This window comes from Notechis scutatus, chromosome 3, assembly GCF_049901735.1.
Source record: "Notechis scutatus isolate UNSWTSFEM ecotype Mainland chromosome 3, rNotScu1.2, whole genome shotgun sequence".
In the NCBI taxonomy this organism is placed as follows: domain Eukaryota; kingdom Metazoa; phylum Chordata; class Lepidosauria; order Squamata; family Elapidae; genus Notechis; species Notechis scutatus.
Window position 1 is genome coordinate 54,169,855 of NC_142011.1, and position 27,934 is coordinate 54,197,788.

The 27,934-nt window shown below is 38.3% G+C and overlaps 1 protein-coding gene and 2 long non-coding RNA genes across 5 annotated transcripts in view; 2 read left to right on the plus strand and 1 right to left on the minus strand.

Moving 5' to 3' along the window:
- LOC148131189 (uncharacterized) overlaps positions 1–14,251 on the plus strand; it is a 29,398-nt gene extending 15,147 nt beyond the window's left edge. The window contains exon 3 of one of the 2 annotated variants that reach the window (XR_015748549.1): positions 13,271–14,251. This is a non-coding gene — a long non-coding RNA (uncharacterized LOC148131189). Of the gene's footprint in view, positions 1–12,006; positions 12,174–13,270 lie in introns of those variants that run through there. The other variant, XR_015748550.1, reaches the window with a different exon arrangement.
- Positions 1–27,934, minus strand: part of PSMA5 (proteasome 20S subunit alpha 5) — a 33,521-nt gene that overhangs the window by 963 nt on the left and 4,624 nt on the right. The window contains exons 1-8 of one of the 2 annotated variants that reach the window (XM_026677896.2): positions 16,144–16,341; positions 14,620–14,686; positions 11,276–11,402; positions 10,433–10,500; positions 8,864–8,971; positions 8,706–8,764; positions 2,197–2,299; positions 1,377–1,463 (exon numbers count right to left, since the gene is read on the minus strand). In XM_026677896.2, the coding sequence (XP_026533681.2) occupies positions 1,377–1,463; positions 2,197–2,299; positions 8,706–8,764; positions 8,864–8,971; positions 10,433–10,500; positions 11,276–11,402; positions 14,620–14,686; positions 16,144–16,304 (780 nt within the window). In that variant the 5' untranslated portion in view covers positions 16,305–16,341. Of the gene's footprint in view, positions 1–1,376; positions 1,464–2,196; positions 2,300–8,705; positions 8,765–8,863; positions 8,972–10,432; positions 10,501–11,275; positions 11,403–14,619; positions 14,687–16,143; positions 16,342–27,934 lie in introns of those variants that run through there. The other variant, XM_087959962.1, reaches the window with a different exon arrangement.
- Positions 16,486–19,872, plus strand: LOC148131190 (uncharacterized). The gene is made up of 3 exons (XR_015748548.1): positions 16,486–16,602; positions 17,308–17,392; positions 18,460–19,872. It is a non-coding gene; the product is annotated as an uncharacterized LOC148131190 (long non-coding RNA).

Below are 27,934 nucleotides of genomic sequence, written 5' to 3' on the forward strand. Positions count from 1 at the left end.
GTATGGAACAGGCCTTGACACTATAATAGTGTACTGACTGAGAAAAGGCAAGAGGGAGGAAAGAAAATATGCTGGGTAGATTGGGAAGTGTATGTGGAGGGTTGTCAGTGCAGTGTGTGTGTGTGTGTGTGTGTTTCATTTATCTTTTGCAAATGCATGCAGCAATGTCAGCATTAGTGACTGAGGGAAGATGAGGAATGGAAGAGAAAGAACTAGCAGACCAGGCACTGAGCAGCAGGTTGATGGGAATGCATTGGTAATCTAATGTTTAAAGATCTTCATGGCAAGAAACAAGCCAATATACAGATAATGAGGGGAGCGGGGCGGAGTGGAGGTGGTAGAAGGTATACTACTGAGAAGATTTGGGTGCCTAGCAAGAATCCACCAGTAGGAATCCCCTATAGCCCAAATATTCCATCTGTTGTGTTATATTAAAACACACATTCCTGTTTTGGAGAGAGACCATTATGTTAACCTTATGCTATGCAATGTAAATCCAACATTTTAGTTCTTAACTTCCTCTGCTTTAGTGAGTTCCTGGTACCTTTATGCAATTCACTCAACAATTTCTGTTAGTCTTAAGGCTACCCTCAGTGGCTGCATTCAACAATGCACACATTCAATTTCCTAAAAAGCACTGCAATAAAACTACTTGGCAGCTTTATTAAAGTGGCTTTCCAATATATTCTTTGGGAAGATTGACTTCCCAATTTAACCATCAGCCCTGGCACTTCCTACTGATCTACTATCCAAGTTTGAATGAGATCTGGTATGCTTTTTTAAAAGATCACATAAAGTCACTAGATTCTGTTCCAAGCCTTCAATATATTCTAGCTCCTGAGTTTCTCACCCTGGCCATATTTGGATAACCTCAACCTTAAATCATCAAAAACAATTATATGGCATTTCTGATATCAAAGCAATACATCTGTGAATCCCAGCTGTAGGAGAACAGAAAGTTTTCTGTTTTTAAGTTAGGTAGCTGTCCACATTCCTATCTAATTGTCTAGTTAGTAGAACATTGAATTAGATGGAACTTGAGTCCACTAGTGTTAGTTTTTAAGATTTTAAGGGCTCAATCTATTCACATTACATTAATTTTTGCTACTATGGCAGTAAAGAATTGGCATGCAGATGTTAAGAAGTATATGGATCACTATTTCATTACAAAGATCTCAACACTCTAATCTCGGGAATATCAACCCTGAAACATCAGAGCCAAATGTGCAACTTAACTCCAACAATTTTACCCCAAAATAATTGGGACATACCAGTAATATACAATCCATAGCAAATCTAAGCTACTTCAGTATCTGTGCTGAAATTCACATAACATAGACATTGATGGAAAACCTTTAATAAATGGATTAATATACCTCAATGTTAGTTGCATTCAGCTTTTCTTCCATAACTTGTTTTAGAATTATAAGGGACGACTTAATTGCCTCTTTCAGTGTCATTGACTGTAAAGAGAAATCATGAAACTTAAGGTTGGTAAGATAGGCACCAAGCGGCTGTAATTATCACATTAATTGGATAATTTTCTTAAATTAAACAAATGCTAAAGTAAGCCATTATATAGAATGACATGCATAAAACTGACTGGACAGTGTTCTTACTCCACATGCTAGTCTAAATTGAATGTACATAAATCTAAATTATTCCATGGAAAAGTAATCATAGAAATCTGTTGCTACAGTTGGATGCAGTTCACCTTTGTGAAAATATTCTTAGGGCTGAGAACTGCAGGTTTCAGTCATTGACATATTATAATTAGCATATATTTAAAGACAATATAAGCTCTTGTTTAGGCATGAAATTAAATTATTAATTTGACTTGTTAGTCAAGAAAGCAGATTTAATTTAAAACATCTCAACATTTCTTTTCATGGTATTTCTATAAAAGGTTCTACTCCTGTGAACTTCTCAGATCCAAAACCAGCTGGAGCCTATAAATATGTTGAAAATATTCAAAATGCCATAGGTAATGACACTTTTTAAATTGCTCAAAATACATTGATGAGAAGATAACCCAGGTGAGTCTAGAACAATGAAACTTACAGCTATTTTAAAAGAAATCAAACAACAGGATTTTGTGGATACTGCTACAATAAAAGTCACACTTATTTTCTTTATCTCTCTGCTTTCATCAAAAAGCTACAATAAAGAGTAAGGCCAAATAAAATGGACTTTCACCTTATGATAAATCTCCTGCAGTGAGCTTTGTGCACCTTCTGAAGCTGATCCAATTGCTCTTGCATCGCACTGTACAAAAGTCCCAGAAGGATCCATATGAAATCTACATGCATAAATAAAAAGATATGAAAATGAACAAACCATCAAGTGCCATGCAGATCACTTATAAAGTCTGCAGTTTTATTCTGAGTTATATTTGACTAGGGAAAAGATTGTGTGTAAGTACATACGTGCGTATTTAATCAAATGATTACATCCAACAAATTTGGGGAAGTAGTAGGGATAGCCACAGTTTTACTACGTGGCTTAGAGCCAGAAAACATTGCATGGTGAATAGGATTTGCCTGGCTTGGCTTTCTTTTAAAGGAGAACCTGCCAAGAAAGCATCATATACACAGCCAGATGAGAAGAAACACCTTCAATAAAAAAGGACACTTTGGATTCAAATAAACTTTAGGATGGTTTTTGTTCTTTTAATAGCCACAAAAAAATCACCTGTATTAAATTCTTCTCCCTCCCTCTAAGTCTCTCCCTCTTTCTCTCACACTCAATCAAATCAAATCAATTTCTACTTGTTTTCTAAAAAAAAAAGATTGAAGTCAGATTTGCTCTTTCATTTATTAAAATGGCTAAGATTGTGCTGCAGAAATTAGTTTTACACTTTTATATAGCAAACTCCCCCCCCTTTTAACCAAGCATATAGTGTAAATAAGTATCACTGCCCTTTCCTTCTTCTGGAAGAGTCCTATGAATTTAATCTCCTTGCTATTTTTTGCGGGTTTCAGATTTTTGAATCTTTCTTTAGGATTTCAGTTCTTGCAATTGCTTGTACACCCATAATTCTAAAAACTATGATTTTATCAAAGTTATCTATTGAAAATCAGGTTGCTGAATATTTATCTAGCAGCTCAATCACTGGTCCACAAGCACATTAAATTAAGTGAATAAATATGAAGGCACAGAAGGCAGTAATATAATTGTGTGAACCAAAATCTCTACAGTCATAACTGAGTTCTCATTATAGAAATACAATGGTAAAAAAATATATTTGGAGATGGTTCAGAATTAAAATAAATTACCTTATTTTGTTGCAGCCATTTAATAAATTTCAGCAACTGATAAAATATTTTACAAACGAGAACAGTTCATGTTCTTTAAAATATACCTTAATGGTGATAAGTACCATTTCTCATATGATTATTTTAGTAAAGAACATTTTGTTGTTAAATAGTTAGTGTCAACTCTATCACTTCCTCTTATCATGAAACTGTATTCAATTACTGAAAAGGAAATTGAAGAGAGGGAAAAAAAGACAGCCTAAAGATGAAAGAAAATCTGAGTTTATTAAAATGCAATGTACACCATCCTAGAGTGTGCTGTCCATCAAACATATTTTGTTTGTATAAGTGAGATTTGCTGGTTAATGATTACAATTATTTAAAAAAATCTGCAGACATAAGCTTAATGTTGTTTTGCAATTTAGGATGATTTTTTCCCACCTCCTTTTGGAAATGGCAATTCCCTTCCTCATTTTCAAGCCTTTCTTGCACTCATAACTGAGCTGCTTCCACTATAAAATTTAGGACAACTTTCTCCTTTAAAATGTGCTTGGAACTCTGAAGTGTTTCTAGTTACAAGGACTACACTGTCTTAAACATTATCTAAGGAATGCCTCAGAAGATCACAGATATTAGATTACCTTGGAGTCTGCCAGTTCTTCTGAAAACACCCAATAACAATAATGGAAACTTACTCCTCTTTATTTTCATTGAATTTTGCATTATCAGAGATTTTATACTCCTACCGAAGTCATATTCTGTATAAAGTGCCATTCAAACTGCTTTTGAGCATGTATCTACTAGAAGAACCATTGAATTTCTTGTTTTTCAACCTTAATGATAGATACAAGGTGTTTGTGTCCTCATATCAAAATAAAATTTATCATATTTTTACACCTATGTGTCCTTGCAAACATTGAAAAATCTTTGGATTATAATTATTATTATTTTTTTTAAAACAAGTTTTATTAATTTTTTAAAACACACAAATTATCATTATTCATTACATGTTTAAACCTTTTTCCCTTGTAAATTTAACAAGTCAGATAAATTATGATTCTGTTTTAAACCATTTCCATATAATATACCAAAACCTCTTATTCAATTTCTCTTTACTTCTCTTTACTCTTATTCAATATCATTATTATTATTTCATCTGTTTCTTTCTGACTTAGTTACCATTATTCTCATTCTATATTTCTACAAGTTTTTACCAATTCTCCCCCAAAAAAGACATATACACACAACACACAAAACATAAAAAAAATATCTTTTTGGAAAGTAACTTGGACCCAGGTGTCTCTCTCTTCATGGACTTCAATTATATTCATGCTCATCTTACATATCATTACTTATTTTATTTACCATTCTAAGCCTTCTATATTAACTTCTCCACATATTTCACACTTCTTAATTCTACCTTAATTAATCATCTTAGTTTAAATCATTATATTTGTATCTTTTGTCCATTTTTATCATCCCTTTGTCTCATCCCTTATGAAAAAAAGAAAATCAGTTTCTCCTGAAATCATTAATCAGAGTATGATGCCTTTCTATCTCCCCCTAAGTTAATCAAATTAATCTTTAAAATAATATCTAATACCCAATCAGATTTTGCTTGGTACATTCTATCTAACTAATACATCCAACACAATTAAGTGCATAATTAGAGAATAAATCCAAATATTAAAAAGAAATACTATAATAAAAATTTTATAATAACATCAATACCATAATTTTATTAAACTCTTTAATTAAAACAATATTCTAAACCTCTCCTATTATTAAGTTTTAAAACCAATCATTTTTAAACATTTTAACATTTTAATCTCTTATCAACTCTTAAACCATTGCAATACTACCATCTCATCTTATGTACCTTGCAAAATCTTTTTTTTTTTTTTTAAATTATACTTTATCCATTATCCATAAAAAATTCCTTTTTCCATTTAATTTCAAAACGTTGTAGCTTTTCTCCACCTTTTCCCTTTCTTTCTTTTCCCAACAAACCTTTCTACCCCCCTTCTTCTAGCCTCTGCCTTACCGGCTTCCCTTCTCTGTCGTATTTCTTTTCCCCTTTGTTTACAATCATATTGGTTTTGCACTTTATTTTTCCCTTTCTTAAATGTTTTTAGATCTTAAGTCCTTAAATCCTTTAGTTTTCTTCTTTTCTCTTCTTTTCTTTTCTTTCTCTCTTCCTTTTTCTGGATCAAATTCTGAGATTCATTAAAGATGGCTCCTTCCTTTCTTTCTTGTTCCTCTGCTGTCTTCATCTGTTGTAATTTTTGTTGATAATTAGTAGCGCCATTTCTAAGAAAAGGAAAGCTTCTTCCACACCATTTCTTAGTTCCTCAACAGAAAGAGCCATTATAAATCTTTTCTTTTCTTTTCTCCTTCTTTCTTCTTACAACAACCAGAATATTCAAAAGAAAAAAAAAAGATAGAACAGTCCCAAAGTTATCAATCAGTCCAAACCAAGGCAGAGTTCTCACTTTCTCCTTCTGGGGTGATATCAATCAAAGAGAAAAGAAAGTCCATAATCTGTTTAAAGTCTTGTTACAATATATTCTAGTCTTCAAATCCTTAAGGCATCTGCTCCAACAAATCTTAGCATACAAATATTTTCTTTTAATCCTCTCTCTTCCCACTCATCGCTTAAAACCAATTTCCACCTAAAAATAGGTTTCTTAATATCCAGTTATTTATTCCGTAGGAAAAGAGGGAAAGCTATCCTTTCAGCACCTTCAAGCAGCCGCTTTTTCCTCTTCTGGCAGGTATTATTCAGAAAGTCATACTTTTCAGGAATTTTATTAAATATGTCTTAGAGTCCTAGGAGCCAAGAAAAACTTTCTCCTCTCAATCACTTTCTCCACTTCCTCCTGCGCATTCTTACCCGGCTGCCAGCTTCTTTGTGGCGGCCATTACGGTTCGCCGCTGCACGCGTCCTGGGAAAAGGGGTTCTGCCGGCCAGGAGGGGTCTGCAGCACCCCCAAACCCTTCTCCGGATCCCCCTACTTCAGCTGCCCTATGAAAATGTATAGACCTCAAAACAGCTTTGCTTTTTGGCCAGTATCTTTGTACACTGCTCAAAAAAATAAAGGGAACACTTAAACAACACAATGTAACTCCAAGTCAATCACACTTCTGTGAAATCAAACTGTCCACTTAGGCAGCAACACTGATCGACAATCAATTTCACATGCTGTTGTGCAAATGGAAGAGACAACAGGTGGAAAGCATAGGCAGTTAGCAAGACATCCCCAATAAAGGAATGGTTCTGCAGGTGGTGACCACAGACCACTTCTCAGTTCCTATGCTTTCTGGATGATGGTTTGGTCACTTTTGAATGCTGGTGGTGCTGTCACTCTAGTGGTTGCATGAGACGGAGTCTACAACCCACACAAGTGGCTCAGGTAGTGCAGCTCATCCAGGATGGCACATCAATGTGAGTTGTGGCAAGAAGGTTTGCTGTGTCTGTCAGCGTAGTGTCCAGAGCACAGAGGCGCTACCAGGAGACAGGCCAGTACATCAGGAGACATGGAGGCGGCCATAGGAGGGCAACAACCCAGTATCAGGACTGCTACCTCCGCCTTTGTGCAAGGAGGGACAGGAGGAGCACTGCCAGAGCCCTGCAAAATGACCTCCAGCAGGCCACAAATGTGCATGTGGCTGCTCAAACTGTCAGAAACAGACTCCATGAGGGTGGTATGAGGGCCCAACGTCCACAGGTGGGGGTTGTGCTTACAGCCCAACACCGTGCAGGACGTTTGGCATTTGCCAGAGAACACCAAGATTGGCAGATTCGCCACTGGCGCCCTGTGCTCTTCACTGAGAAAAGCAGGTTCACACTGAGCACATGTGACAGACATGACAGGGTCTGGAGACGCCATGGAGAACGTTCTGCTGCCTGCAACATCCTCCAGCATGACCGGTTTGGCAGTGGGTCAGTAATGGTGTGGGGTGGCATTTCTTTAGGGGGCCGCACAGCCCTCCATGTGCTTGCCAGAGGTAGCCTGACTGCCATTAGGTATCAAGATGAGATCCTCAGACCCCTGTGAGACCATATGCTGGTGCCTTGTGAGACCATATGCTGGGTTCCTCCTAATACATGACAATGCTAGACCTCATGTGGCTGGAGTGTATCAGCAGTTCCTGCAAGACGAAGGCATTAATGCTATGGACTGGCCCGCCTGTTCCCCAGACCTGAATCCAATTGAGCACATCTGGGACATCATGTCTCGCTCCATCCACCAATGCCACGTTGTACCACAGACTATCCACAAGTTGGGGGATGCTTTAGTCCAGGTGTGGGAAGAGATCCCTCAGGAGACCATCTGCCACCTCATCAGGAGCATGGCCAGGCATTGTAGGGAGGTCATACAGTCACGTGGAGGCCACACACACTACTGAGCCTCATTTTGACTTGTTTTAAGGACATTACATCAAAGTTGGATCAGCCTGTAGTGTTTTTTCCACTTTAATTTTGAGTATAACTCCAAATCCAGACCTCCATGGGTTGCTAAATTTGATTTCCATTGATAATTTTTGTGTGATTTTGTTGTCAGCACATTCAACTATGTAATGAACAAAGTATTTAATAAGAATATTTCATTCATTCAGATCTAGGATATCTTATTTTTGTGTTCCCTTTATTTTTCTGAGCAGTCTATCTTTAATAGTGGAGATAGATACTAGCGTAAGAGTTTGGTAGTTGCTAAAAGATTGTATGTTAATTCATACAATCCATACACCCAATCCAGTCTTCATCTACTGACATTCTCCTTGATTTCTAGTTTAGAATAGAATAACAGAGTTGGAAGGTAACTTGTAGGTCATCTAATGCAACCTCCTGCTCAAGCAGGAGACCCTATACCAGAGGTGGCTAATCTTTTTGGCACCGAGTGCCAAAATGGGAGCGCACGTATGTGCTGGAAACCAAAAGAGCAGCTCCCCGATGCGTGCGTGTGGGAGAACCGGAAGCTTAACTTCCCAGCCCTGCATGTGCGCTGGCCACCTGGTCTTCCAGTTTCTAATGCGCATGCGCATGTGAAGACCAACAAGCCAGCGTGCGCATGCACTCCAGGGAGCTACTCTTCCGGTTTCCACTGCTCCCAGGCGCGCAACCAGCTAACCAGTGCACATGTGCGCACTGGAACCTGAAAGAGCAACAGGCGATGGCTGGCGTGCCCAGAGATGGCTCTGCATGCCACTTCTGGCACATGTGGCATAGGTTCTCCAGCACATCCCTATACCATTTCTAACAGTCTCTTCTTGAAAGCTTCTAGTGATGAAATACCTACAACTTCTGAAAGCAAGGTGTTCCATTGGTTGATTGTTCTGTCAGTTGATTATGTAAAACTCTATGGTATTCTATCTTCTAATTCAGTGGTGATAAATAGTCTGGATTTAAACACATAAATAACGAGAGTGAAGAAACAAAACCCAACTTACAGTTGAGGTCCTTTTTCGTCGACTCCTCCAAAGAGTAATGCCACACCAAATGGCCTTGACTAGAATGAAATCATAGAAGGATCAGGCATTTAATGACCTAGTAACTGAAGAATACAATTGTCAATGATGGACATTTAACAAATAATTGACATACATACCATTGCACCTGGATCAGCATCTTCTTCTCCAAACTGTAACGCTAAGTTGGATACAGCTTGTGTCACACTTTCCACAGTCATGATTTCATTGTATGTAAACCAGTGATTCTGAGATGGTAAAAAGAGAAATCTATATCTCTTTTCATAAAAGTTACATTTCTTCTTCAATATATATACAATTTGCATCCCAATAAACTTAAGCCAAAATTACAACCATAAGAAGAAATGCACAAAAGATTACCTACCATGCAAACCGGCTGCAATGTGGTCTGAAGAACGCACAATAAAGGGCAAGATTTTAATGATTCATACTAATTTGTTATTCCTTTTAGAATAGATAAGTGCTATGAATAACACTGACCATATTTTCTATTCAAGCTTAGTTAAAGTTCTTTTAAATGCTTCCAACCACATGGGAAGCATTCTACCATGAGCAGTTCCTATGCAGACTGTAATTTATTACATGAAAGGAAGCTAATTTCACAATCACAGAATCAATATTCCATAGTTGAGTAGCTTAAATATTTTGCCATCTGTGCAGAAACCACTCACAGAAAAATGATTTATGTTCTGTTAAGCGTGATTTGAGGGAATTCCTTGAACCAAGAATCAAGAATGTTAACTTGCAAAGATTATGGAAGTCATTCACTGAAACACATTTTCAATTTAACAACACATCCATAGCAAGCAGAGTCCTGACAATTATGAAGTTAAAAACTAATTATTTGGAAAACAGTTTTACTTATGCCCTAAAATGTACCTATTCCCTATGATTTTTTTATTGGATAGAGAATTTTAAAAGAGAAATAAGGCTATTAAAATGTTGTCAAACTCAGTTCAAAGAAAGCAATCCAAAAGCCGTGATAGTAGAGCATATTCTGACATCAGAGTTTCTTCTAATATTCATGTAATTGTAAATAATTAGTGACAAAAAAGAGGGATGTACAGTCATGGAATCTTATTTTCACCTTTTCATATCCAATGTCAACTCAAAACATTCCTATGCCTGTTTTAGTAGTTGCCATAAAATAAAATAAAAAAGGGGGAGGAGGAAGGAAATCTGGAAGAGCAGTACAGCAGTTTGAAAGCGAAAGTACATTCCAACTCTTATCTTTAAAAGATTGTAATTAAAATAGAACTTTTGCCCGGTGAATATATTTAATTGGAGAACATGAATGATGACACCCAGCACATGATCATGCTCAATTGGAGAAATTGGTTTATGAGACACTGGGGGGGGAGGGAGGAAACAGGGTCACAGGTGACTGTAAATTACGTATGCCAGAGTTGGCTTCATACAGGGCAGTGCCAGTATGTCGCCTCTAATAAATCCTTTGAAGATTTTTAAAGTTTGGCTCGAGAATCATGATTTAATTCGGGCGATTGCTGGAATACTGACATCCATCTTGAATTTTGTATATTGTTTTCACATAAAATTTAATTTGTAATTCTTTTCTGCAGTTCTGCTGCCATGTTTGTTTTAAGTCTGAGTGAATAACTAATAACTAATTAAAAAAAATGTGGGAGGAAAAAAAGCAAGGTGCACAAAGAACAGTATTTGAGTTTTACCTGTGTCTCAACTCTTGCTTTGTCAATTAATGTCTTTGCATCAGCTATCAAGCCACTCATCGCACAACCTGAAAAAGGGGAGATACATATTAAAAAGTACCAGCTTCAACACTGATTCCTGTGAGACACCAAAGATTGACTCATGAACATTCAAATAAACAGTGTGTTTTAATCATCCATCCACATGCATATTGATACTCTTAAAAAATTGTAGAAGTTGAAATTCAAGTGTGCCATAAACAAAGTTCATGCACTTGCATGTGGAAGAAAGCAGGTCAAGTGACATAGGTACAGATAACCTTACAATATTTGTCAGTTATACTTATTTATTAATTAACTTTATTAGACAATACCATTGTTCATGGCTATATTAAAATAGTTAACATTAATATTAAACACAGAGAAAGGTAGATATAAATTAACTCTAGCTCCAGTTCTCGTCAGAGGTTTGTATGTGATTATATTAAAAAATGGCCTCATGTACAGAGGACAGACTAACATTAGAGGTCAATCAATGAGCTTCCAACAGAGGAGTTGGCTGGGGATCAAGAGCACACATTGCAATTCCCAGCTCTCCAATTTCTATATTTGGAAACAAACTTTTATTAGAGTGGTCATATAGTAGCAAGTTGCTTCTGATTTCTACGTCTGATTCTATATTGTGCTGATTTTGAACTCAGAAACCCAATGATCATTACTAGTAAATATTAATTTCACACCAAAGGAAGTCTACATATAAGCTCATATTATAGGAATTAGAAGATCACCAAAGAAAGGATTTTAATCATATCCATATTGCAATTACACTGCAGAATTTTCTTAAGAATTAGCTTTTATTCTTACCTATATGAGAATCAATTTCTACAATTTTCTCAATACTGCTTGGCTCCATAAGTGGGGAAGTAATCCTCTTCTCCACAGCCAGACAAACTCCTTCTGATGTCTGGATTCCAATTGCTGTGGAACCAAGCTAACAGAAATAATAATAAACCATTTTTAACCTTTTTAAAGAACTGCTAATTTGCTTTATACATACAATCTAAGAAATACTCAGCACATACAGTCTATGATAGTCAGATGCAGAATTTCAGAAGAGTATTAAACAATAGGATGTATGCTGGGTGCAACCAAAACCCAGAATGCAAACATGAAAGGGAAAATTTAAAGCATATTTTCATTTAAACAGATATGTCGTGTGTGAACCTGCTATATTTTGATTCTAGACCGTCATAGAAGTTCTTAAATCTGTTTCTATAAGGACATATTGTGCAATAACAGATACGTTGTGGCAAATAATGGCAAAACCCTCTCATTTCTCCCAACATCCCAACATATATTTATATAAAATAAGGAGAATAGGCAGTTTTGGAAAGGAAACATTTAAATCAATAGTCAACGTTTTGTCCTTAAACTGCAGGGGTCCTAATAATTGGACCATCATTGATTATCATGGAATGAGGATGAGGGAGAAGAACTTTTTATGATTCATTCACTGTTACTAGTCTCTCATCTTAAGTCAATATGTAACATTTGACAAACTGCACTAACTACACCAATTGATCTGGGGGGTCTAGGACAACTCGGAACGGCCAACTCACCAAGTCACCTCTGCCAACTTATTACCAAGTCACTGCAGAATAACTTCACACAGCCAACTTGCTGCAAGGACAATTTGCCACGGTGGCTGGAGGAAGAGCCAGGTGAGCGAGCAGACAGATAGGTAGAGCGGTGGCTTCCCACTGGAGGAACAGCCAGGAGAGAAGGCAAGTGGGGAGAGTGCAAAGCAGTGTCAGCAACTGGGACATCCCATTTTCACACACACTACTGCCTGTTCTACCATGCTGAACTCTGGGCTGTTCAGAGTTCGGCCTGTTCAGCAGTGGTGGTGTTCAGGGCGTTTGGTGGTGTGCTGGGTGGGCAGCAGCTGGGATGCGTTCCATTTTCACACACCCCACCTCTGCCATACCGAGTTCCAGGAGCTTGCTGAAGTGATGGCAGATGTGAAAATGGGATGCCCCATTTTCCCCACCTGTCCCACCCACTGCTGCCAACATCTTGGGCCTCTTCAGCCTGAAGCTTGGCAGCAACAAAGCCAGCAGTGGCAGGGTGTGTGAAAATGGGATGCCCCCAGCTGCTGCTGCCACTCTGCACACCTGCTCACTCGCCCAAACACCCAAGTGCAGCAAATTGTCCTCGCGGCGAGTTGGCCTGTGTGGAGTTGTCCTGCAGCAATGTAGTGGCAGAGTTGGCAAAGGCAACTTGGCAATGGTGAGCCGGCTGCACTGAAATGGCCGCAGTGAGTTGTCCCATTCTGTGATCTGGTATATCAATTCTTTTTTAACACGTACAATAAGTAATGTCAAGCCCTTATATGATTAGATCAGCTCCATCTCATTCAAGAAATCCCCAAGATCATGTACAAAATATATCATGCATCTTCTCATAGCAGGGTAATTTGCTTGTAGAAATTTGCAACTATTATTTTTTGAAGTTACTCAATTATCTTCCAAACAAAAAGGATCTGGCTTGGCTCTGAAAAAGGCCCTACAGCAGATACAAACTTTTTAAAAATAAACGTATTTTAAAATATTAATAAATAGCATGCATTAGTTTAGATATTATGACTCTGAAACAACAAATAAGATATTCATACTAGCTATGAATAGTCTATATGTCAACCATGTTTGCCATCAATTTTTCAGAGAGACATGCAGCTCTAACAAGGAATTACCTACATATCTTTGTTAATGAAAGTTGTAGACACTGATGACTCAATGCTTAGTATACTGAGTTGGACATAAACAGCAGAATAATTGCGTTTTTCCTCTCTTTTTACAGATATATAGGGATCTACAATTCTGGCTGACTAGCCAACTGAAAACATTGTGCGTGGCCAGGTTCTACTCCAACCCAAGCTTCCTGGCAAAAATGTATATCAGGACATGATAACTTTCCTGCTAATCCACCAGTATTTTTCAAGTGGTTCCAAAACATCCTCACTCTTCAATCTGCTACATTTGTTCTATTAAAATAGGAGAAGCTTTTGGGAAAGTCTAATGGAATGCTTATAGATTAAGTCTACTAATTATTCATGTGCCACTGTGAAGGTTCAGAATAAGGAAAGATGAATTTAATTATATTCAGTGCAAAATAATAGCGCTGTCACCATGCCAAAAATAACCACAGGTATTCAGGTATTCCGTTGTGAATGTTCTCGACTTCAACAACAGGGCCCAGGGGAGGGTGTAATGGATACCTCCTGCAGCACCCTGCCGGCCAAAATGGGGTGTGTGGGGGTTCTGCACATAGCCTCCCTGCACCTCATTTTCACCCTCCATGGCCTCCTGTAGCACTCTGCCAGCCGAAAACAGGCCGCGTGGATGGTGAAAACGAGGCACAGAACCCCTGCATGCGGCCCGTTTTAGCCACGAGAGGCAGCGCACTCTGATCCCTTGATATTTCCAGGCAACCCCCGCAGGCCGGATTTAAGGACCCCACAGTCAAGATCCGACCCACGGGCCTTGAGTTTGACACTCCTGGTATAATGCAATGTGGTAAAACTGTTTGGGCCAAAGCCACACAGTGAACCTCCATGGTTTAGTAGCAACATGAACCTATATCACACTAATCCTAGTCCGCATTGTAATCACTACAACAGTTGTGGTTCTCAATGCAACATAACTTGATGTTCCAGTTGCTGCATACTAAATTGCTTACTAAAATCATCCTACATAATCGAATTGGGAAATGGATTTTCTCTTTCAACAACCATACCATGTTCAGACTTATTATAGACTTATTATAAAGACTTTATTCTTATAAAGCTGAATTCAAAATATTGTGTACAAAATGTTACACAACTGATTCCTGAGCATTTTTCAACAAGACCCATCACATTATCCCAATTATTTACATTAACATTTTACAGAAATTCCATTGGATGCAACTGGGTAAGTGAAAAAATATAACATGCAACACACTGCCAGTCTCAACCAATTATTGTGACTGTGTAAAAGCTATCCCAGCATTACTTCAACGAAAGTAGAAGAATTGGATAGCATTGCTCAAACACTATTTTCAAACTGAACTCTCAATCTTCATTCACTGTTCTGAGATTCCCCCATTCCAGTCCATCCAGTTCTATGAAATAGCTCAAGGTACTTTTTGCACAATAGTTTCAAATGTACCTTGATAGCTTCAATAGCATATTCCACTTGGAATAATCTTCCTTCTGGTGAAAAAGTGTTCACACCTCTGCAAAGGAAAGAATCAAGAGTCACATTGGACATTTACTAGAATTTAGATTTTCAATCAGACTTATGCAATAAAGTTTGATTTCAAATAAAGACAGAAACACAAAGTATTTTTCTAGCTGAACTCAACTTGTTGCAAATAACTAACAAGGGTGTTTTCAGAAACTGGACAAATTCATAAAAGAAACAATATTATCTATAATAGCAAATATTCAGTCTTCATATCTTAAATATCTTAAATTTTCTAGCAAAAACATTTCTGCCAATATAGGGAAAAATTTCATGTTTCCCAAATAGACAGCATTCTATTTAGCGGTTTAGTTTTAAACTCCAAACTTCTCAGAAATTTCAATTTTAACAGGTTTGTTAATTCAACAGATCCCTTGAAACAAAACAGTGACAGTAGGTGTTGAGAATTTATGATATTGCAAAATGTGAGCAAAAACTAAATGTACGAAATGATTTATGAAAGTCACCACCAACTTAAACTTTCTCTTCTTGATAAATATCACAGGGTATTACCAAAAATACTTGACAAAGTTTATTCGGCTATCCATGTATTGGTTTGTACAAGTAACATTCTAAAAAATACATTTGCACATAGTAGATTGTTCTAAGATATGCTTTTTTTATTCAGCAAAGAAGTATTACAGTACTTGATTTCAGCGAGCTGGTCCAATCACTGATAAGCATAACCGAAAGCAAAAGTTTGAGGCTCATCATTATGACTAAGGAAATGTACTGGCCTAGTAGAGTACACACCACTCCAAATACACAGTAGTTACAGAACACGAATTAGGCCCAGTCTGCTGCGGATAAGAAATACTTCGATGAATTACTAGTAGCAAAGGGATCGGGATGGCCTGATTTCTAACTAATAAACTTCAAAATGTCACAATCCCTTCTTTTTCTTTTTTTTCTCACCCACTAATGAGCAGGCATAGTTAAGGCAAATCGAAAATCTTTTTTTTTTTTAAAGCACAAAGAACGAACTAAGTGGAATAAAGCATTCGGAACAAATGCAAACTTTTCTTCAAGTATTGTTTCAGATACACATCCAGTCTCTTTCCACCGCCAGAGTGCTTCAATTTTGCAGTTCGATTTACGTAAAGCTGCTTTTGACGCCGGCGAAAAGCTTTTTGCGGGACACCGTCTCCTGGGAAGCTTCGGTTTCTAATGCGAGGAGCGCTTATGCTCCAAAGTGTAAGACCTTTCCTTTCCCCCCCCCCACCCCAGGGAAAACTGCTCTCCGTTCCCAGGCACGGAGGTCCGGCCGAAGCGCCTCCTTTCCGAAGAAAGAAGCAAAAAGCCCCCGCCACTCTTAAAGAGACCCTGGAGGAGAGGCCGGCAAGCTGGAGGAGGGAGGTCGTTTCAACTCCTTCCCGAAAGCCAGGCCGCTGCAGTGACTCAGCCCCGGCCAAGGCAGGCCGCGCTTCCGCTCGTCCCGGCTGCACTTACCTGTCGTACTCGGAGCGGGTGAGGAACATGCTGGCAACAGCAGCCGCAGCGGCACCAGGGAGGAAGAGATGCCCGCGTTCGAGCCTCGACTTTAGTCCGGAGAAGGCTATGGCCCTGTCAGCACAAGCACCCGGTTTCAGCCACCACTCCACACCGCGCATGCGTGAATCTCGACGGCGTACGCTTCGCGTGCTTAGCAGCCCAATAGAGCTCCGAAGCGGGAGCTTACAATGCCATCGCGCAATTGGCCCTGGGAAGGTTCGTCCTAAACCGGGATTGGCTAACGGTTGCCATGGTCCCACGGGGGAATATCGATCCCGCCCTTCTAAAGATTTGAGAACAAACTAAGAGATTACAGGGGGATGCGATGTGGTCGTTGTGTTTCTACGGGAGTCGATTGTAGCGCTTTTCCCAATCTTCGTGTCTCTTTGTGTTATGACACAGTACTCCATTATTTTGGTAAATAAATAATTTAACAGTTAAACATTAGCGGCAAACGTATATTGAACTAAAAACGTGCGATGATCTTTACCTAAAATTGTCCATAAGCGGTAGCGATAGTAAAGCGTGAAACCTGGACCAGCTCATGATTTTTAGCATTTAGGCACCAGTCCTCCACTATCTGCTCTCGCCTCGTATCACGTTGTTACCAATTCACCTTGTTTTGAGATTCAATGTTCAAGTGAGATCTTGGGGCAAAAGGCAACGATCCGCTTTTCATGAGGATTCTGAAAATACCCAGCATCATTTATAGGTGGAGAAAAAAATTAATACATTCAAAGTATTGATGAGCTATATGCCCCAGGATTGAAGCAGTTTATACATTGTGGTTAAAGGGCAATGCCGTGTTTCATCCGTTCGAAACAAAAATATGATTTGTGTGGTTTCAGTTCATGTTACTGAAGGCACCATTGTGATTTATATAATGATAGTGAAACAATGGCTTAAATCGAGCTACTAAGGAGACAAGCAATACTTGGTGTTCTGGTGTGTCAAAGCAATTGACCGAAGAAGGAACCAAGGGTGTCGTAAAGCACAAAGAACTACATGTAATCCTTCATGACCACGGTTGGAATTGGCAACTTGGACACCAAATGAAGCAGTTGTTAAGTGAAACCATGACTGCTCTTTTGATCTTATTTCACCTTTCTTTTTGCTTTACAGAACAATGTGATTGCAAACAGTTGCTAAACAAGGCAGTTACTAATAAAGACTACCTGTGGAGAAGATACCTCCAAAAGTCTCAAAGGTGAAATCCCGATGAAAAAAGCAATAGTAAAATAACCAGTTGTCACCCCAAATTATCACTGATCAAATTTTTCATATTTCCATATATTTCAACTGCATAATCCTGGTCACTTGTGTCTGTCAAAAAAGTGAATATGCTGTGGAGAACCTCTTGTTTTCTATCAGATAAGCCCTTTCCTGAATGTCACTACTTACCTTCCAAAATCCAATGCACCAAACAGTCCTCTTATTTTCTTAAAAGTGATAAAATTGTTAACTTCCTCTTTAAAATACCTTCTGCTGTTTTAAAAAGAAAGGAAAAGGGGAAGAGACTGGTGTTGAAGAATGTAGCAAAGTAGTCCCCGGTAATCACTCCTATGCTCTACTGTCTAAACCAGGGGTGTCAAACTTGATTTCAATGAGTTTGTGTTTGACCTCAGGGGGCTGGGGTGGGCGTGGTCAGGGTGGGCGTGGCCAGGGTGGGCGTAGCCAGCTCAACATCACTCGTGTTGGGGGCGCCTGTGGTGGCCCGAGTCCTCTGCCAGAGAAAACAGGCTCCCGAGCTCCATTTCCACTGGCAGAGGCACAATGGGCTAGTCCTTCACTGTTTCCAGGGCAGCCCCGTGGGCCAGATTTAAGCACCCCATGGGCCGGATTTGGGTTTGATACCCCTGGTCTCAACACAATTCTAGTTGAAGGTTTCGGACATTTGTGTAGACCTTTAATGCAGTTTTTTCTTTTTTAGATTAATAGCCATGAGGTGGGAGAAGTGGAATTATGGAATGTGTTGGGAAGGATTCGTGGGCAAGGTAGATGAAGTTGGGGGAGGGCAAAATCGAAATTAGACATTTTTATAGCAAAAGTATTCTTCTTAAATCTCACTTAAAAGGTTTTTTTTAAATCTTTCCCGCATTCATAAAACCCAAGATATGTACTTTACCTTGATTACTAAAAACTGGTGATAGCTGAGAAAGGATGTAGGAGCCAAATAAAATCTTTGGGCTGAACACTGTATAATCCTTACATAGGTAGGCAGAAAAAAGCCACCCTGCTTGTTGACCATGCATGCTTTTTCTTTCTCTTTTGCAGTCCTTGGAGACCATTTGCAGCACTCAAAATTTGTTGGAAAAGTATCAAAAATCAGCAGGAAGCAGGGAGAGAAAAAAGGTGTTTTTATAAGCTTAATACATCAGTGAAAGTATCAGTCCCACAAATCTCTCCAGATGGCAGGAAATTGACTAAAACCTCCACCCTGTGCCTTCTGTAATGGTATTACATCATGGCTTGGCTGACAGCTGTGCTTAGCTGCCAAGAATACGAATACAAAATAGACCTCAGCAGCAGAAAACTACTGACCCCTGATGCTAGGGTATTGTGGACAATATTGAAGCCTCACTTAAAAGGGCCCTACATTTCACAGAAGTGCATTGGATGGATCAGAAAATAACTAGGTAAAATATTCTCTACTGCTTGCTTAAAAAGACAAGCTGAAGATGTCCAAGGCTTAAACTGGAGAGGTGTCATTTGAAATTGTAGGTACTTTGATTCAGTTGTCTAGGAACAGCTTTTTGCAGAATATATTTTTGTGAATGTTTATTAATTAGATTTATATACTGCTATTCACTTAGAAGCCCAGAGTGACATATTCTTGTGTTTCCCTATAACAATTATATAAGATAGGGTGGCAGAAAGAGAATGATTGGTCCAGTTGGTCATAAAAGGCCAAGGATTAGAGTGTAGATTCACATATCCAGGTAATAATGGTTAGTTGACAAGGCACACATGGAAGAATTTAGGTTAGTTATGAAGTAAAAAAAATAACTCTGAAATGTGTAGCTCGGGTTGGTAGTTAGGTTTCATCACCTTTCGAGGAGACATCAGTGTGTTTTGAATTGGGTTTCAATTCAATTCAAAATGCACTGACTGTCTCCTCGAATGGTGACAAAACATTTGCAACCAAATTGCCAAGCTCGGAGCTCAAAACAACAGCTGCCCCAAAACTGCTTTGGTTTAGCAAATTGTTCAAATCTGATGTGTGTAGGTGTGTTCCCAGGATCTCACCAATACTATACAAATAGGAACTGCACCTGTTTGAGGATTTTTCCAGAGAACTATTCCTAGCATTACCTTTTGAAAAGAATGTGAAACTGTTGTGTCTTTCCTTCTTCATTAAAGGGGGAGAAGCAGAAGAAATGATGGGAAAAACAAAGCAGTTCATAAATGGAAAATAACATGATAAAGTTCTTTTATTCAACTCTGTGTGTGACGCAATGTGCGTGTACAGTCTCACATGGGAGCATCCCCTGTCATTGGACTGAAAGGATTTCCTGCCATCAAGCTACAATTTGAAAACAACTGCTTTGTAGCCTACTAGTATGGATATTTGTTGAGTATCAAAACTTACATTCAGCATGACTTATTATCAAGGAAGTACATAACCATAATCATAGACCTCTTTCTTGAACATTTTAGAATTGGGCTGGGCAGAGAATAGTATATTTTCTGTTAGTCTCATTTCTACTATTTTGAAATCCAAACAACACTTCAAGTTCAGGTTCATAACGCTCTCAGATCTTTCTTGTAGTACAGACACGTTTGTGTCATCTGTATGATCCCTGCAAGATGCACATTGAACTATTTGATCAATGTTTTCCATAGGTTATCTTCAGGGGTGCGCTTCAAATAATTTAACAACTGGTTCTCTGCCCGGTTGCTGGGTGGGCGTGGCCATGGTGGGCATGGCCTAGTCAGCCTCCTGCACCATCCTGGGAGTGAAAACATTTATGCCTTCCCCGGCCTCCAGAGGCTTTCCTTGAGCCTCCGGGAGGCTGTTTTTCACCCTTCCTGAGCCTCCACACAGGCCCTTCACTTACCTGCAATCCAAAATGGGCCACGTGGGGACTCCTGGCAGCAGTGGAGTGGGGTGGGCGGGGGCAGCCAAGGGTGGGATTTGCCGGTTTGCCGAACTGGCCATAAAATTACCGTATATACTCGAGTATAAGTCGACCGAATATAAGCGAGGCACCTAATTTTACACAAAAAAACTGGGAAAACTTATTGACTCGAGTATAAGCCGAGGGTGGGAAATGCAGCAGCTACTGGTAAATTTCAAAAATAAAAATAATTAATTTGGGAAGCGATCTCACTATCATGAAAGGTTTAATTGATTCACTAACCCAAAGAAGAAGATGATGATGACAGCGGGAGGCAGGAGTCACTCTCTTCCCCTCCCTCGGAGGCCCCTGAGTCAGGAGTCACTACCGCCGGCGCGGCCCCAGTCCCGCCGCCTCGGGAAGGGAAAGGCAAAGCGCTTTTTGCCTTTCCCTTCCCGGCTGGGGCTGTTGGGAGTCGCTGCTGCCGGAGGCGCGACTCCACACCATTTTTTTTCAGAGGGAATCTGACTCGAGTATAAGCCGGGGGGATTTTTCAGCACAAAAATGGGCTGAAAAACTAGGCTTATACTCGGTATAAAATTAACCGGTTCAGGTGAACCAGTGTGAACTAGTATCAGCCCACCCCTGGTTATCTTCCAACTACATTGAGGCCATTTTGCAAAATGTAAAACAAACTATTTTTATGCAGGCATTAATTTCATGGCTCTAGTTCCCTAAATATAGGAGGAATGCTGAGCCAGCCATAAGTAGAGTAGGTCTAGGGGACTCTGTTCTAACACATAAGGAAATATGTTGGAGGTGTAAAGCCCAAGGCTTAAATGGTGATTTAAAAGAAGGCGATTCACAAGTGAGTTTCAGATTACATCACATAGAAATCTATAATAAAATCTTATGCTGCTGATTGCGTCTACCAAACATTTAATTTTATGCATTAAGAAAAAAGCCAAACAATGTTTTTCAGAAAGTCCCAGAGAAAAAATGGAGTAGGGCATATGCTATATGTCCTTCCTTATTTTTTTTCTCAAAATAAAATAAGAATGCCCTAGAAAATATGTAAAATCTAAGCAGTATCATTTTATTTTGAGATATATAATAATTGTCCAACAAATTATAATAGATAAATTTTGGCTTTAAATATCCAGAATCGGTTTAACATAGGCAGATGCAATCTCAAATCTATTTCCTTGCTTTTCAAAGTTGCTCTTTCCTTGGGTTACAAATAACCCCCCAAAGAAATATACCAGCAAGGAATAAAAGACAGGATTTTGGTTTTGATTTTTAACATATTCAACATCCAAGCAAGCATCTTTTAATCATCACTATCTGTTGATCTGCACAAAAATTGGGCTATAATTCACATGATTTCCATCTAGCATACAGATCAGCCATCCTAGCTGGCAGATATTGCAAGTTCTAGTCAAATGTATAGAAGTCACTAGATAAAGAACAATGCAATGAGGCAAGCAATTGTCCTTGTGCCTCAGGTGCTTATGTGAACAGGAGTACTGTACAATGACAAAACATAAATTCTTAACTAACCCTTTTAAAATAAAAACATCTTTTGTGCAACAGTTTCACATTTCTTTTTCATTAGAAAAATAAATGTTATAATAGTGTACACTTGAATATTCAAATCACAATTTTCTTATTAACATCTGTGAATCTGCTATATTTAAGAATCTACACCAAGAAAGCAAAATTTCAATTTATTTCATGTTTTTGAATTATTTAATGATATTTCATACATGGTTTAGAAAATAAACAACAGATGAAAGGAGAACTTGAATGGCTTTCAAAATCAATTCTATAGATTATTTTATTTTTTGTTTAAAACAGCATTTCCAGAATATTTTAATATGTGCAATATAAAAAAAGAAAACATAATTAGCATAGCATAACAAGAAAAGAAGAAACAAGCAGCTGGTAAGAAATCATTTCTGCTTACCTAGGTTTGTAAATTCTTATTTAACTTCTTCATATAAATTATGATAAAGATTAATGAATAAACAGAAGCATACATTATTCCCCACAGCAAGGAGAAGCAGAGATAGTCAAATTTATTATTTTATCTAAAGAAGAGAATATATTTATCTTGTTTCTATTTGGAAATTACTTCCGGATTTTGTGTTTGCAAAGAAAAAAATGAAACTTTGATTTTATTTTTGCTAACTAGATAGGCTTGTTTTTATAGAAATGGCTAGTATATACTGTTGTGTAAAAGTAAAAAGTTGTTGTTATCTTCTACTGTGCTAGAGAGTTGGAAGTTGGTGCCTTTTTCTTTCCTTTTTTCCTCTCTACACCATATTTCTCCTCACCTTCTAGTTTTCTATTACTTTCTTGAATTTCTCTTTTTATTTTATATTTTGATAAACTAATAAACATGTGAGCCAAGGAAAAAAGTAAGTTATTATTTAACTTCCATAGATTAAAATCAAAGACTATAATAACCATCTTTGAGTCACTCTACTTATTATCCTATCAATGTTCTTTACCCATCAAAACAGGACACAGCACTCTGACTTTACCAGTATGTCACTATTCTGCTAGCTAGAATGTATTTTAATCATGAGAGCGAAGTAGGTAAGTGCTGTAATCAACATACAATCTGAAAGTTATTTGTCTTGTCTCTACAGCAACCTCTATAGTTGAAATAAACTGGCATAAACAAACTTGGCCTGTTCTCAACTTCCAGTTATTGTTTAAAAGCATTAACTGCTCAGAGTACAGTACATTTATTATATGGTAGAGTAAAACTTTAAAGAAATTAAATATATAACTCTTATTATTTTGGCTATTTCCATTGCTTCAGGTCAAGAGCAATTAATTAATTTTCCAATAAGATAATAAGTAGTGCAAAATGGATCGAGAATAGATCGTAAAAATCTGATGGTAGCAAATAAGTGGAGGCTTTCTTTGCTACCATTTAGTGGTAAAAACCCTTCTGTCCAACTGGTTGATGAAAATGATGTCCCCATTCACAGATACATTATTTGGTAGAAACCATAGTCATGCCATAGACATTGTTATAACATCAGGGTATGTTTGATGTCATTTGCCCCAGAGGTGGTATTCAGCAAGTTCTGACCAGTTCTGGAGAACCGGTAGTAGAAATTTTCAGTTCGGAGAACCGGCAAATACCACCTCTGACTGGAGATTTTACAATATCCTTCCCCTGCCACGCCCACCAAGCCGGTAGTAAAAGCCACAGAACTGGTAGTAAAATTTTTTGAACCCCATCACTGGTTTGCCCTGCCTTGTTCCCCTCTTATGCACACCCATACTTTAATATTCATCACAACGAATACATCTGGCATTCCTCTGAAGCTGAAATAATCAGAACAGTATTACCAAACAATATGGGGCAAGAAGACTTCCTTAGGGGGAGGAATTTTCTTTGGGAAAGTCCTATTTGGCACTCAGTGTAGAGTGCAGAATTGTGTCTGAAAGATTTGAAGCTTGGTTTGGGCCTACTTCACAAAAGTGTTGGTCCTAACTCAAGAAGATCCCTTGGATACAGGGTGGCTTTGGCCTTTTGGTGAGGACAGATGATCCTTCTGGATGAGGGAGAACCCGCAGGTCCCCACAAGAAGCTAGGTACGCCTTCATAATGCCTGAAGTAAAGTAAATGTGAGTTTGAAGGAATGGCCACAAGGAAAGTCTGGGAATAAAGCGAATAAGGCTGATTTTGATAACAGGCTTACCATATTTTCAAGCAGACGAACCAGGATAAAGGTCATGATCAGCAGCCAGGGAGTGTGGATCTTAGTACTTTTTCAAAGCTTACCTCATTGTGTGCAGATAAAGAGGGGGCCTGTTTGCGTAGACCACTAATCCTATGCTTCTCTAAAAAGGGGGACACATGCATTTAAACTCCCTCACCCTTTGACTGAGCCTGCTGCTAAATTGCACAGGCAAAGGGGAAGCAAGCTATGACAGATGGGATAAATCTGTCATGCCCACTGACAAGCTGTGCAGTTTTATTTGCCAGGAAGTAATTTTTTAATGCCTGCAATAAAGCACAAAACCAGAACAATCCTGGTCAAACCAGGATATATGGCCAGGAGGAGTGACCTTGGAATAGCTTCAAATTACCATTTCAAGTATGATTATTACCACTTGATCATCTGCATTCTTCATTGTATTATAGTGTGTAAAAATTGTTAATGTGCTCATAAAATTCTGTCTTCTGTTAAAAGAATGATGGAGATGTTAATTGTGTCGCTATTTTTATCTAAGTATTAACTTATCAAAATAATTCTCCTTTGATAAACATGGAACTGCTGGTGGTTTGACACTATGTATATCAAAACCAGCTCCATATTTAATGGAAAGTTGTTAATTTTTTTTTTATTAATGTCTGAAATACTAACCTACACCCATCTATTGCTAAACAAGACCCATTGAGTCAGGATAAGTATGTGTACAGTTAAATCTGCACATGAATATTCAGGAAAAGCTATAGAGCATGGTGAGTGTCCAACCTTTTGGCTTGTCTATGCTGCATTGTGTGAAGAGGAATTGTCTTGGGCCACAAATAAAATATATAATGTAGTTAATGTATCTAAATCACATAGTATTAAATGTTTATGATCTTGTGAGGCTGCATTACTAGCTGTCCGGAGCTTACATATGGCCTGGCCATGGTTGGACACGCCTGTGTAGAAAGTTAGCACCCATCCCTCTCCTAGAAAATTGAAATATTTTGAGAAATGTTTTTAAAAGGCAGGATAAAGTATTTCCCTTAAGAGAGAAATAAAAATCTTAAGGGAGACAGGAACTCAGACCCCCAGCTTCGTGCCCCCAGGCAGTTACTAAGCTGAGGCCACCTTTTAGAAATGCAGATTTGGTAATCCATTACTCCCTGCATCTAGGTCTGAACAAAGGTAGGGTTATAGCCCTCAGCCACAATAGGAACTGCCCGACAAGCCTCTTCATTGCAGCAGCCCAAACTTCAACCAAACTTAGCTCAGACAAACTCCTAGGATTTGTACATGGCCCCATGGGAGTCTAACAACAGTCAACAGAATACATGTTCTTGCACAGGAACAGGAAGCTCAAATTCAAAGCCTAAGAGAAGGTATTTAAAAACCCTCACTCTCAACTCCATATGGTCAGCTACCCAGAGCCCATGTGGTTCTGCTTCATCATTAAATCATCTTTCCAAGCCTCCGTGTTTCCAGGGTCTTTCTCTTGGTTTGGAACTGAACCAGATGGATATTTCTCCCAACAATTGCTATAGAGAATTAATATCTGCACTGAGACAAACCTGAGAATACATGTGGAGAGTCACAAAACTGCCCCCTGAGTCACTGTGGTGTGGTGTTTATAAGGTGTTACCTTGCTAACAGGATTACTATAAATCCTACTTAGAGAATTATTTTATGTAATTTTTCAAAGCATCTGATTTAAAGAGTAAAATAATTTTAGCAGAAACAAAAAGTGTTGCTACATAAGATACATTTTCATGTACATCAATATATGATGAGAAACCTGCTTTGTTTATTAGTAGTAGTTCACATCTTATGTTCAAAGGTTCCCTGGGAAATGAATAGCAACTTCCTGTTTCCACTCTTAGTTAAAGCAAGTTATGGCAATGACTAAATTGAGCCTCATCCTTGCAAACGTTCAAACTGCCTTTTCTATTTCTAATATCATTTAACTTAAATATCACAACTTTCTATATTTTTATAAATGAATATTTATTAATTCTTATTAATTAATGAATAAAGCTTGGATAAAATATATTCTAAACAGTAATATGAAATAATCATAGACTGAACACCTTATTTTTTTATTAGCACAACTTTGAAAAGTGGGATTCTTAAAAACACTGAGGACAATCCATAATTGTTGCTATAAGGAATCTCTGAAAGTGATCAAGATAAACTTGGCAAACAAATTCTGCTTTGAAACTTCTATTCTTTTAAAGGATGACATGAGCTACCAATATGGAAGAAATAACATGTTTTGGAAACAGCCCTGGTGAGTATTCTAATAAATGTCAAAACAGAACTAGTAATTTTATCTGCCTGTATTTTTTTTAATTGCTGTATTGTGGTATAGTTTGCAAAATCTACCAAGCTCTACAAGGATGAATATTGTAATATTGCTAAAATATGCACTTTTAGACAGCATTCTAGACATTGTTTTCTTCTTAGGCAAATGTTTTAGGGTTAAATACATTTTTTTTCTTTTAATGAATGGATTCAAAACTAACTGTAAGAAAATTTGTAAGGACGTTATGGGAATGTAAATATTAACTGCTTGGAATTTAGACTTGTATATCTAGACATAATTTAAGTTTTGTATTAAAATGCAATTTTATTCTCCTTAAATATTTGTCAATATCAATTTCTTATCAAAAATTAGTTTTTAGATAAAATAAACATAAACTTAATACTCATGGGACTTGTGGAAAAAGATGCTGTTCTTAATAAACAAATGACTTTGCAACAGCCAAACAGCAGATCAAATGCACATTGAAAACCTATATAATTATCTAATATATTTTCATTTAAATTATTTTACCTAGAAAATTGTATCACATTAATACCATTGTTCTATCACCTGTGATAGAAAATAGCAGTACTTCAGAGTCTCTTATCAATCTGTATGGCTAAAAGTCTATAGAGATCCTCAATCATCCAGGACATGGTTGTCCCAAATGTGCTTTTTCAGGAGGCAACTGAACTTTCTTGTTTTTAATTTTGAAGATGTTTCGCTTCTCATCCAAGAAGCTTCTTCAGCTCTGATAGGAAAATCCTTCCATTCCCCACTATCCTATCAGAGCTGAAGAAGTTTCTTGGATGAGAAGTGAAATGTCTTCAAAAGAAAAAACGAGAAAGTGCAGTTGCTTCCTGAAAAAGTACCTTTGGAACATCTGTATGGCTATTAAAAGCTAAAGAAAAAAATCAAGCAAAGGAGAACTATCTAGAAATACTGATACCTTTCTTGGCTAAGGAACTACATAAGGAATAGACTTGTATGTCCCTGAATCCCCCAGCTGAATGCTCACTTCTAGAAATGAGGACCATATCATATGTATGATTTATGAAATTGAATTTGAAACCATATGGGTTGTGCTGAATACATGGATAACTAGAGAAAGCATGCAAGTGTGTCCTTCCAGATGTGAAAATGGGTGGAGCTAATTCCTATCCATCTTAATATTTTAATCTCATACTATTTATGTTGTAGTTTAACAGCTGTGATTAATATGTGTGAACATAACATATGTTTGTAGGGTGTGCTGTCCAGACAGTATATAGGTAATTGGGAATTGAGATACCGTATTTGCCGGCGTATAAGACGACTTTTTTGCCCTGAAAAACATGCCTCCAAGTGGGGGAATTCGTCTTATACGGCGAGTATATATAACAAAGGTCGTCTTATACGCCGGCAAATACGTTGTTGTCACTCGGTGCAAGAAGCGTGACGGGGCGGAGCTCCGCAACTTGCGAAGCCCCTTCAAGCCCAGCCAGAGTCTCTCTTCCTCCTCCTCCCCACCCACCCACTCCGCTCGTGCGAGCGGACAGGCAGGCTCCAGGCTTTGCCCCCATCCCTCACCTCCTTCCATCCCCTCCACCCCCAGTGGCAGAAACTTCCGCACGTGGGGATGAGTGGAGGGTGGGGCTGAGCAGCGACGCAGCTCAAAGCTGAGAAAGCGCCAT